Genomic DNA, 13,567 nt, shown 5'->3' on the forward strand with positions numbered 1-13,567 from the left:
GCTTCGCGACGATCGGGTAGAGAAATTCGAGCGCCAACATATTTGAAGGACTTTGTTGATCATAAAGATAAAAATTTTGTTACTCACGTTGCCACACATTACCCCCCCTGCTCGCCCATTCCATCGAAATCCTCAGGTATGTCGTATCCTATTGAAACTTATTTAGCTCAAACTGGATCTCCTAATTTGGATCTGTCCTATTTGGCTGCAATTGATTCGGATATTGAGCCTAGAACTTACCAAGAAGCAGTTCGTGATCCTCGATGGAAAGCAGCAATGGCGGAAGAAATACGAGCATTGGAATTGAATCGGACTTGGATATTGGAGACATTGCCCCCAGGTAAGCGACCTATAGACTGTAAATGGGTCTACAAAATAAAGTGACGTGCAGATGGAAGTGTAGAGCGATATAAGGCACGTTTGGTTGCGAAGGGGTTTACTCAAGTAGAAGGTATTGATTTTCATGAGACGTTTGCCCCTGTAGCTAAATTGGTTACTGTGAGGTGTCTATTGGCTGTGGCGATAGCAAAAGGTTGGGAGATGCATTAGATGGATGTGCAAAATGCTTTTCTGCATGGAGATCTAGATGAAGAGATATATATGAAGCTACCACCTGGATTTTCTTCACATAGAGGAAGGGTTGTGTGTCGTCTCCAAAAGTCTCTTTATGGTCTTCGACAAGCATCACGCAATTGGTACTCTAAATTTGCGGACGCATTGCGAAGATATGGATTTCAGCAATTTGGTGCCGACCATTCCTTATTTGTTTATTCAAAAGGAGATATTTTTCTAGGAGTTCTGGTTTATGTGGATGATCTTATAGTGGTTGGCAACAATTCTGGACATTGTGCTTCTTTTAAGAAGTATCTTAATAAGTGTTTTCGGATCAAAGATCTTGGTCCACTGAAGTATTTTTTGGGAATTGAGGTGACTCGTACAGATTCTGGTCTTTTTCTTTGTCAGAGAAAATATGCACTTGATATTATAACTGAGTGCGGGATGTTGGGATCTCGACCTTCTTATTTTCCCATGGAGCAGAATCATGGGCTCACAGCTGGTTCGGGCTCCTGTCTTGAAGATGCAAGCAGTTATAGACATTTGATTGGTCGATTAATTTATCTGACTATCACCAGACCAGATTTATGTTATTCAGTGCACATATTGGCACAATTCATGCAAGATCCACGTCAACCACATTGGGATGCAGCCATGAGAGTGGTGCGCTATTTGAAGCAGTCACCTGGACAAGGGATTTTCATACTACCCGAATCTTTGGATCTTGTGGCATATTGTGATTCAGATTGGGCAAGCTGCCCCATGACCCGGCGATCAGTTTCGGGGTACTTCGTCACACTTGGAGGATCACCGATCTCTTGGAAGACTAAGAAGCAGACTACGGTGTCTAGATCGTCTGCAGAAGCTGAGTACAGGGCTATGGCTGCCACTGTGAGTGAAGTACTTTGGCTACGAAGTTTATTGAGCTCCCTTGGAGTTCGGACTGCTCATCCTACACGTTTGTTCTGTGACAATCAGGTAGCCTTGCATATTGCTGCCAATCCTGTGTTTCACGAGAGGACTAAGCATATAGAGATAGTTTGTCACTTTATTCGTGAACATATTCAATCTCGAGTCATTGTCACTGCACATGTTTCAACCAGACTGCAACTTGCAGATATATTCACGAAGGCTTTGGGTCGAGATCGTTTTACATTTCTTCTCGGCAAGTTGGGCATTCGTCAGACTCATACTCCAACTTGAGGGGGAGTATTGAGAGATATTCGGGATATTCGAAATACTTTTTCTGTTATCTTTCTGTTATCTCGAGATATTGTAATATTCTAGAGTTAGTTTTCTTCTTTTTCGAATATAGATCAGATTGTATATATGTAGCTCGTTACCCCGATGAATATTGCGAGCTTTAATTTGTTGAGTACTAATTAATGTCAATGTTGGGACACAGCTCCTGAGAGGTGGTCTAGCCAGTGAAATCACAAGCTGAAATTGAGCCATTAAAATTCTACAATACATTGATTCAAGATGCATGTATAGATGCATTATGCAATCAATATATGGATGACATATTTCCAATTTTTTGAAAAGAAACTCCTGTTAATTAATTCACAACTCAAGTAATTTATGTAGAAAACAAGTAAATTACTTGAATACATCATACAGGCACTTGTATTGCAAGAAAAAATACCAGTGATCTACTTGAATATATTATACATGCACTTTTCATCCCACTGCATTATAGACCAACTCGATAATATGGTTTTTGTTCGATTCATTAATTAGTGACTTATTTGTGGTTTTATACAAGCTTGTTCAAGCTCTTGATTCTGTCACAAGATCGTCTCAAGTATTTATTAAGCCGAGATCCTGAGTAGATGGCAAGTAAATGCATATTTGAAAATACCCAATTAACCCCGACTCACTCATATGTCCTACTAAAATTATCAGTCAAAGAGTTGGCGGGGAGGATCCCGTTCCCTTGATGATGAGTAGCAAAAGTAGTTCTTGTCAAGTGTTCAAACCGAATTAGAGCCTATTGAATTGGCTAATTTTTCGCCGGAGATTCTTCAGTTGGCAATAATCATTCTCCGACCTAAAAGTCTTTTATCAAACTGATATTATGATGCTATATGAACTGTGAAACCGATTCCTATGTTGCTCAGACACGATAGTTAAGGATTTGGATTCGTCGAGAATGGGCCAAATGCATGAAAATGATGAGGTGACTACCTTATCATAAAAGGGGGGGAAATATTATATAGGAGGAGATCCAAAGTTGAATCTTTTACTTTATCACACAAAAGAAGAAATTCAAGAATATTCTTATTCTTCCAAAAAGGACATTACTTTCCCTTATACTTTCCTCAAGGTATATATTGTTTCTAGAATAAATCTTACTAGGCTAATGTAACGATTGTCTTAACAGAAAAAGAAACAGAATTGAATTATATAAATTCGATTGATGTCATTAATCGGAAATTCGCTTGACTAGGCGGTTCAGAGATGTCATCCTGCACTGTCCGATCAGCACTTTGCGAGTAGCTTCACACTGATCCAATGATGGAAGAGCTCTCGGAAGCGTCTATGAAATAGACGAGAGAAATTATACGCTGTCACACTGTGAATTATTGAACAATTATTAATTATCAATTATATTATATAAAAGTCGAAACGTGTGATGTGATTGAGCCATATATATTATCCAAATTTTACATCCCTTAACTCATGATTAATTTTTTTTTTCAGCTGCTCGAAAAGTTAATATCATTGATGCAATTATAAAAAAACTTATTTATTAAACTAAAAAAATAAAAATGAAATCTCCATTTGCAAATAAATATTAAATATTTCCTTAAAAATAATCTTAAAAATAATTATCTCCATAAAAAAAGTTTCTCAACAAATATTAAGTAAATTAATTTTTTTAAAATTTACACATGTTATGTAATGTGCGCGCCTGAATCTGATTCTCTATTAAAAAGCAGAAAAACAACTTTCTGAATTGCAGCTTTGGCCCAATAATTGTGCAACAATGTAATTCAAATCATATGGATAAGATATTGATTCTCACAGTCGACCAAAGTACAGAAATAACAGTCAAATAGACACAACATCTTGCCCGTCTAATTAGTTATGTACTTATTCGTTATACCAAACTAAATGCAGCATTAAAATCTCGACGGAAACACATCCTTGTCATAGGTCCAATCTTATAAGTAGAAAGTAGACAATGCCAAGAAGAACAAAGTTACCAAAGTTGATATTATTCTCCTCGAAGAATAAAGAGTTCGAATCCGAACCCCTTTTTATCTTCATATTGAATGATGAATTTTCATTTTCAACCCTGTCTAAAGACCAAAAATGAAAAAGCTATGGCAATTCGATGCCCCCACGTTTCTTCCATTTCTGCAAAACATTACAGCACGATATGTAAAATGCATATGAATGAACTCAACTCCACCTAGTCTTTAATTAGTATTTCATGGCATAGATGGAGCCTTGAGTATGCACCCGGCGACACTCAAGCCACTGCATCTATAGAAACGGCATCACTGGATTCGTGAAATTCCAATATATCTCTCACTCCATGATTCGGGCCTGGTATTGCGTATCTTCCTACGGGAAAACCTCGAATTCGGCACAGGTACTTGTTCTATGCTTAATTAACCCGACATGAGTAGTGTGATGTTCATCTTCCAGTTAGAGAATCTCGACTTCCGCCCAGGTGCTCAATATGCGACCAAAGTGGCTGAGGCAGGTCAGATACATTATCCCAAGAACAGGGGAAAATAAAATAAAGCCTGCCCACATGTATCCCACCAACTGGGAGATTTTTATTCCCTAATCAAGCCAGCCTTTCATTATCAACTAGTCATTTTATCCATTTCGTCGCGGGTGACATATCATTCGGGATACAAAATTATATATTTTATATTTTAATTGGATTTTTAAAAATATTAATTAGTTTGTAATGATAAAATTAACTCTTAAGAAATGATCAAGTTATTGCGGCCCAAAAATAAAAAAAGAAATGATCAAGTTAACGATGAACAGAATATACAATATTCATCATATTAGCTTCGCGCTATTATGTAATTACATCATATTACCTTTATTCACTTAGAAAAGGTATTAATTGATATTTTATAAATACAATTAGTAAATTTAATGAGTGTAATTATTTTAATTAAGATTGAGGTAAGCAAAACATTTTAGGAATCGTTTGGCAACACGATAATTTTTTTAACTCTACTTCACTTTAAACCCACTTATCTTCAATTGAATAACATAATTATTATTATTATTATTATTATTATTATTATTATTATTATTATTTCTTCGATTGTTTTATCTTAACTACCATTCGATTCAATTTTTAATACTAAATTCTCTCAAATATTCATTACTTTTTCCCACTTTTTTCATAGTTTAACAACACAATCATTACAATCCCAAATAAATATAATTATTTATAATTGGAATGGAGTGGATCCTAAATAAAGTCTAGTATCTAAAAGAAATGGGTAAAATGTACTCACCTTCCTCAAGCTTTGTAGAAATCACATTGAACCTCTTTTGTTGAGAAAATATGCACTTAACTCTATTTGACTTATTTGACAAAATCATTATTTTTGGGAAAAGTTTCATATAGAACATTTGGGTTTCTTTTTTTAAGACCAAATATTTACTTTTTATTGAGTAAGCACTTATTACATAAAATTCTTATTTTTAAAATATATTTATTTATTTTGAGAAAAATAAAAAATATTTTAAAAAAAGAAGCTCAAGATTCGCACTGACAGAAGTAAAGAGAAGAAGGGGAGATTGAGTCATCACCAGCCATCGCTGCCCTGGGCGATGTCATCGTAGGATGCCAAACACCATCTTACACGATGGTGACCAGAAGCAAGCCATCGGTAATGGAAACATTACAATAAAAAAAAATAGTATTCACGGGTAAACACACTATTTTTTTAATTGTGTAAACACATCAAATAGTTATGAGATAGTGATGGCCCTAGTAGGTGACTATCTCTCAAAACAATGTTGCTAGATACCTTTCTCCTTTCTCTTCGTCCGTCTTCTTTATTTTCACTTTCTTTGATTTTTCAATTTTTTTTTTATTTTGAAATTGTAGAACATATTTTAAAAGTAAAAAAGGACTCATACGAACTTTTTATGTAACGCGGTAGATTATTAGGTAAAATAGTAAATTTATGGTCATAAAAGAAATTCAAAAGTTATATCTGAAATTTGTGTTTTTCTCAAAAAATGATTGTTAGTCAAAGAAGTCAAATAGAATTAAGTACCTATTTTCTAAACAAATAGAATAATGTATGATTTTTCCATATCTTAAGGGAGTTGAGCGCATTTTACCCAAAAGAAAACATTAATTTTTAGCATCCAAACTATAGGAGATACTTGACTTTTTGAATTTTACATCTTTTATACAATAAATCATTCCTAGAGTTTGGAGCGATATTTCAATTAAATTTGCTCACTCCATTATCCCACCATTCATTTCGCAGCTTACTTAACACTTTTATTAATGTATTTTTGCTTTGAAAGTATAGATAGTTTTATTCTCAATTCTTTTGCAACGTGTATTATTTATTAATTAACTATACATTTTGTTATCTTTTGTTATCAAACTTATAGAAATATGTAATTTCATGCTTGACAACGTTTGACTTTTTATTTCCAACTCTAATACTTCGAATGAAAAAGGTTATTTAATTTTACTATAAGTTCTACAAAATATAATGCACTCACAATTATTTGCTTTTAATTAAAAGCGTTACATTGCATACGTGCGTATATTAAAACACATGGCTCTCAAAATACGATATAATGAATTGCGTTATTATTTTCTTAAAATCAATTGATTAATTAGTCATCAATTATAAGATAAAAATTCTAACCAATACAACGTAAAACTTAATTTTGATTATTCTCATCTCTCTAAATTCTATAATTTTCCATTTTAATTTTGATAAAATTATGTCACTTAATTTTAAACAGAATTTTTCTCAATAGATACTGATTGAGCTTCACTTTAATTAATTAACTCCCTTACACCCACAACGATTTAAATATTTCCAAAAATCTTACAGTTTGAACGTGATTAATTACTTGTAAAGCTAAAAATTCTATTAGAATATTAAAAAATATTATTAAGTGCTTATAGTTAATTAATGCTAAATTAAGATGAGCCAAGGTCTAGATTTTTGGCACAAATGACATGATGAGTGACCCGACAATGATATTATACGTATATAGATTAAAAAAATGAAAAAACAAAAAAAACAAAACCGTATTGTCTAGACTGAACATACGTACATCAAGCCAATCTATACACATACGTATATATATACGTCTATCCATGCTCCTTGCATTTGGAATCAGGATAACCAACGACTTCTGGATAAACGGGGAAATAGTACTTTCCTGGTAATGCTAAATACAATTTCCCTCGACTAATTTAGCAGAAGGGCAAATACTATATAGCGAAACTTATAAATCATTGTGACACAGCAACTTGCTGGTTCTATAGCCACTTACACGGTCAGGCAAACACGCTTCATTGAACGAGACCCGCACTCAGCTTCTTCTCCATCCAACTGATAATGTCCCTTCCAATCTCTTCCCGCTCAGGCTCAAAGAGGAGATCGTGCAGGAACCCTTCATAGAGCTTGATGTCCTTGAACTCAGACGCTGCCTCATTGTACAGATCCTGAGAAGCCAACGGGTCGGTGACCCGATCTGCAGTCCCATGAAGAACAAAGAATGGGACAGTAATGGACCTGAAGTTGCGCATCAGGTAAGAAGAGATCCGTAATATCTCGTGGCCTGTTCGGACCCTTATGGGCCCAGTGTAGACCAAAGGATCATCGTATTTGGCCCTCAGGGCCACTGGATCCCTCGTTACTGGGATCCCCCTCTTGTTTGCACCCTTGAATTGGAACCGTGGAGCCACCAATGAAAAAAGTGGAGCTACCACCTGCATCAATGTCAAAGAATTAAGATCATGACTTAAGCAGTTTTGCTTTCTTTTGCAATCATCATGGATTGAAGAAACATATCCCGTTAAGAATTTTGAGGGTTTTAGATTCCAACTATGAAATGGAAAAATGGAAATACATAAAACACGAAAAAAAAAAAATCAAGCACAAGTTATTAGACACAGACAACTGAACAGAAGAAAACCATTCAGTAGTTCTTGAAGAGAGACGGGAAACGGAAAATTTCTGCAGAATCTGAAAGCAGTCACTCAGCAGAAAATTTTTAATCAACACTCAATGACCATTGGACATATCTTGAAATTGAAATATCGGAATTTCAACCAAAATGCACATCTTCCTCATTTTTCCAAAAGAGGAAAACTTAAAATCAACGAATTTTCTTTTCCATTTCAACTAAACGCAACCAGAAAAGTCTGATCTAAGAGAAGATGCATACCCCGACGATTGGATGTGCAGGCTTAACACGCAAAGCCGGTGAAGTTAATATGATACCCTCCAGCATTTCTTCTACATGACGATAGGAAGCAGCCTAAGGAAAATGTGCATGATATTATTCTAACTGCTTATAATTGTGGAATTGCACACTAACACGAGCGATTGCATCACTGCTTAATAATGTCACCTTCAAAACCACTGCCCCTCCTGTGGAATGCCCAAAGAGGAAGCATGGAACTCCAGGATTTTCTGATTTGATTTTTTCCAGGAAAGCTGCCTGCACAAGCAGCATATACAGATCCCTATTAAAAGCAGACTGAATATTGCAGTGGATGCAGAAATTCGACTTTTTGCAGCTTGTTCCTAGGCAATGGAGAGGAAAATAATTCCAGAGGGAGAAGACCGGATTATGATCAGCCTTGTTTATATTGTGTCATAAGAAAAGAGAAGCAAATCCTTTCCTCAAATTTTGAAGGGAGTGTGGGGAAAATGAAAATGATGCAATTCTTTTGTTTTCTGGACCAAACTATGGAAAAATCATTTATTTGCATTTCTTGAGTTTCCTTTTTCCCCTCAAATCCATCCATCCTTGAGAGGTTGTTTCACCCTTCAACCTTGAGACGCTGAGACAATGCACATTCTGGAAGGACAATACTACCCATTCCAAATCCCTCCCTCCAAACAGAGGATAAAATTATGGTTATAAGCGATGTGCAGGAAGAAATTTCAACAGTTACTGTACAAGATAACAGCAGCAGACATAGGACAATGAAATGGTAGGTGGAGAAAAGAGCACAAATGCAACAACACTGAACTGTTATGTTCTGGCTTTCTACTTCTCTATGTCATCGAAATGCATCAAATTCACATTTCAGTTCACTAGAACGCTAATTTATCTCCTCCATCTTGCTTCAATCCAGAAAATTTCTGTCTCTGGTTTTCAGGAAGTTAGTTTTCGGTTCATTTTTCACATGAAGCATAATGCCCAAAAGTACCTGTGGGTTTTTTTCCCCCCTCTTTTTTTCTTATCAGATAAGCATAACCTGTTCTGTCCTCCATATGTATCTCGAATCTATCCATAAATAAGGGAAGGAAATGCCAACCTAGGCATTTCTGCGAAGATCAGATGCAACTATAGAATATCACAACTATAAAATATATTTTTCATGGTTATATATATGTGTGCGCGCACGTGTGTGTGGAGTGGCTGGACTGAGGAGACAATATACTGTAACAAGCTCTTAAATATTAAGTAATTCAAAGAAGTAATGCAAATTTCCCAGAGTGATAACCCCATCTTGGTTAAAAAAGAATGAAACACTCTGACATGAAATTACAAGTTGATCCTCACCGTATCAGTGACCACAAGATCGAGTGAAGGAACATATCCATGTAAGCCATCACTTCCACCATGCCCTATATCATCATCAAAACAACCGACTGAGATAGTGAGCTCAATTTTCACAAGAAAATAAATAAATAAATAAATATATGTTACTCCATGTCACTTTCTTGAGTCAAAATAAATGTATATCAAATTAACCAAATTCTGAATGTATAATAATTGACCAAACAAATTCTTCGCAAGCACATACAAAGAGATGGCAAAAACTTTAATGTTGCTTCCAAGTACAAACTTCTCAGAAAAAAAATTGATGTCTCAGTAAAAATACTGACAAACTCAATTTGGCTTCTGAAATGAGAATAGAATAATCTACAGCTTAAATAACTAACCAATCCAATCCATTGCATAGACGCCAAAGTTGCATGAGGTAAGCTGTTTTGCAAACTGAGCATATCTCCCACTGTGTCAAGTTATCACAATGTAAGCGAAGAATTAATTTACTATGAACTCGAGAAGAAGCCGGATGGATATTGAGATTTCAGACAGGTCAATCATACCTATGCTCATTCAAGCCGTGTATGATGAGCAAAATACCCCTGCAATGAAAGACAGAGATAATTTTAGGATGGAAGTTGGAGGACCAATAGTGAGAAGGCAAAACAGCAAGGAAAGTAAAACTGTACATGCTAATGATAAGTGGCATGAGAGCCAAAAAGTATTGTAAGCCATGCAGCACCAAAGCACCTTATTCCTTTGTGTACTGACATCCCTGAAGTACCAGTGAATTAAACTAGAGAATCCACAAGCATGTTACACAGATTATCAACAAATTTATGATTCCAGGACATTTACAATGTGCAACATTTCACTCACCAAAAAAGTATATGTTAAGTGTTAACTTGAGAAAACTTGACACAATCAAAGGCAATCCCTAATTCTTGGCCCCAATGGAGCCATGAAACATAAGTCACTTAGGGCATGAAGGTAATAGAACTGGAAACGGACTCAAGAATTCTAACTTAGTGTTAATGTCCTGCATCAAAGAATACCATATACTTGATAGGCCAATATTTGTGACAACTAAATGCACCTTAAAAGAGGTTAGGAAACTTCTATAAATCCATCTCTACAGCAGAGGAATGGTATCTGCTTCATCCAAAAGTCATAAAACGACTCACAAACCAAGAACGCAATTACACGTAATATATGAACCCACAAAATTGGGTACAATGTTATTTAGTTGCTCCAACACATACCTATTGGTTCAGCAATCTAAACTTGCAACAACAACCAGCCAGCAAAATTTTTATCAGGGATGCATACTCATAGTTCCTCAACTGCCAATTATTCCAAGTTGTAAACTTTATCAGTGCCAACACATAACCAAATGACAACAGAGCAATCCAAAAAACTGAACAATTCCCTCGGCTTACACAGAAAAACCTAAAGAACTAAGATCAACAGAATGCATTGCTGATGCATTTTAGACAAAAGAAAGAGAGGATCTTGATCCTTAATTTCCTCCACTGATCAAACAAAACCTATTTTCCCCCTGCAACAAGTAAAACAATCCGATTTCCTTTGCATACGAAAACAAGCCACAGATCAACCCCTTAAAAATCAGAAAACCCAGAACGGAGCAATTCAATTTTCACATCATCCATGAATTCATCAAGAACTTTCCTCCAACACGTTTCCCAAGAAAGGCTTTCTAAGCCTAAACTGACTAGCTCAAGCCTCTGCTGAGTACACTTGATCTAAAATCCCCAGAACTCGAAATGGAACTCCAGGGAAGATGTTAGTCATGTATAAAGTCTACGGCTCGGATGATGTCTACAGGGAGCGAGATTTCGCCAACTTTGGGGAAGAATTGACGCGTTCAACCTAAGAATCAACTTCGTCAACCAATAATATTCAAAGTGAGAGAATGAGAACTCACTTGGTTTGACCGGAGACCGGGAACCAAGATCGGCAGAAGAAAGAGTTCCTCGTTACTCCGGAGAACAGGCAAGTGTCCCACCGGCAGAGGCTGGCACCTTCGCCGTCGTCGAACACCATCTCCAAGCCCTCGGCGAGGGCTCTCCTCCGGAGCGTGTCCTCCTCCTCCCGCTTCCTGAGCTTGGAGGGGGAGAGGCGGCGGTTCTGGCGGCGGCGGGGGAGGAGGAGCAGGAGGGAGAAGAGGAGCGTGTAGACGAAGACCAGGGAGCGCTGCAGGGCCCTGAGGACCGGGATTATGCGGTTGCTGGCGCCGGAGGTCAGGGGCTCCATCTCCGCCCCCCTGGATGCCCTCATCGTCGCCATTCTGTGGCGGTGGGAGGGAGTCAGCGCCGCCTCCAAGACGGTGGCGGACAGCGGGGAGATTGGTGAAGAGAGAGAGAGAGGAGGAGAGCGTGGTGATTGCAGGAAGGAAGGAAGGAAGCGAAGGAAACGAGAGAGAGCGAAATGGCTTATGAGATTTTATGACAGAGAGAAGCAGAGGCAGACACGGTTGCAGGGGTAATTATCCGCTGATCCGGTACTACCTGTCCATCCAATCCAGAATTTATTATTATTATTTTTTCCCTGAGTTGTAATAGTAGCAATTTAATTTCCAGTTGTTAAGAGGAAGATGGAGAGTTCATTAATGCTAGTGTTCGCATCCAAACGGAGCATCTCAATTACTAAAGAAATTAAGGTGCCGTTTAGTAACGGAATAGAATTAAACTTCACTCCACTTCAAATATTATTATTTTTATTTAAGTAAGGTTGTAATAATTGTTAAAAAAAGTACGTGTAGAATTCGTTATCGAATTGAAGAAGATGATAAAAAGTCATGATTGTGCTGTTGAATTGAAAAAAAGTAGTGAATAGTTGAGATAAATTAATATTAACAAATTAATTGTAATAATAATTAAGAAATAATATGTGGGAGAATTTATTATTATATTAAAGAAAATTATAAAAAAATAATAACTGTATTATTGAACGAAGTAAAAATAAAGTGAAATAAAGTGGAGTGAAGTAGAGTTAAACTCCACTGCTTAAATAAACGGATTAAAATTAAAAAGAAAAGGGAAAAAGGAATGCACACATTTGTTGTAGATAAATAATTAGCTACGAAATGCAACCTAGTAGAGAGATATAATATTAACATGAACGAAATGGCATTATCGGATAAAAATTTAAATTGGCGGCTCATACAATAAGAATAATGAATATGCTCATTGCAACGGGAAAGGCATGAATCAATCCATACATGCAACGTTGTGCAGTACTATTATACTATCAATTGGTATTCCAAGATTGAATACCCTCAAATATTTTGGTATTTATCTCTCTTTTCAAAATTGAAGGTCGTACCTTCATACATAAATATAGAATTCAGAATTCGTTTTAGTAAAATTGTAATCAAGGCTGAATCGAAAGCGATCATTTCGAGCAGATAATCGAGAATTTCTCTGATAAAAAAAAGAAGTTAAAAGTGATCTCCAACATGTTTGTGGCATAATAATTGATGTTGCGGCACGAGCTGCATTTGCATAATCGCCTCCGGGACCCACCAATCCAACAAGCGGGAGATCCTATTTGGATTTTCCAATGTTAAAAAATAGTGGGGGACAAAGTCCGTTTGCTTGTTTTTACAATGGCGGGCGCCGACGAAAGGAAAGGTTTTAGCTGGAAGTCCGTTGCCGCGCTGACGTGGCCTTATCGTGTTGGGGAATTCGAGGAATCTTGTGGCCCGTTGATCTGATATCGACGGCGGGGATCAAATGGTGAGCCGGTCTCCCGGTCAAAGGCCGTGAGGCCGGTCGCGTGTGATTTCAGCAACGTAGCGAACCGAAGAAAAGCAGGAAGCTGTCGGAAATTAAATAAATCTGTTTTTCCATCAAAATAATAATAATAATAATAATACTGTTTAATTTCTTTTTTAGGCCAATAAATTTAAGAAATTCAAAAATCAAAATTTTGAAATCGTCTCTTTCCACAATTGTAGGACTAGTAACGTTTCAATTTCAACCCCTAAACTTCTTCTTTTTTTTTGCTGAGTTCATCTCCTAAACCTTTTTTCTTTTACTTTTGTCCCTAGACTGTATTATTGAAAATTTGAACCGACTAAGAGTGATTTCTCGCTAAAAAGATCTATTTTCGAAGTTATTTCAAAGATTTCCCCATGAAGCATTTTCTATAATAGCATGGTACCAGCCATTTTGGCTGCTATTTTATCGCCTTACAGTATTTTTCTTTTTTTGTTATTCTCTTTCCATATGTCTTA

General features: G+C 36.5%; 1 protein-coding gene across 1 annotated transcript; it reads right to left on the bottom strand.

The window, feature by feature from the left end:
• Positions 1–6,762: 6,762 nt before the first annotated feature.
• LOC116215207 (monoglyceride lipase) lies at positions 6,763–11,762 on the bottom strand. The gene is made up of 7 exons (XM_031550835.1): positions 11,255–11,762; positions 9,873–9,911; positions 9,705–9,775; positions 9,322–9,386; positions 8,158–8,247; positions 7,972–8,064; positions 6,763–7,513 (listed from the first exon to the last, which is right to left on the bottom strand). The coding sequence occupies exons 1-7, from the start codon at positions 11,614–11,616 to the stop codon at positions 7,094–7,096; spliced, it is 1,140 nt and encodes a 379-aa protein (XP_031406695.1). The 5' UTR covers positions 11,617–11,762; the 3' UTR covers positions 6,763–7,093.
• Between the last annotated feature and the right edge of the window lie 1,805 nt (positions 11,763–13,567).

Source organism: Punica granatum, chromosome 1 (assembly GCF_007655135.1).
Source record: "Punica granatum isolate Tunisia-2019 chromosome 1, ASM765513v2, whole genome shotgun sequence".
NCBI classification, from domain to species: domain Eukaryota; kingdom Viridiplantae; phylum Streptophyta; class Magnoliopsida; order Myrtales; family Lythraceae; genus Punica; species Punica granatum.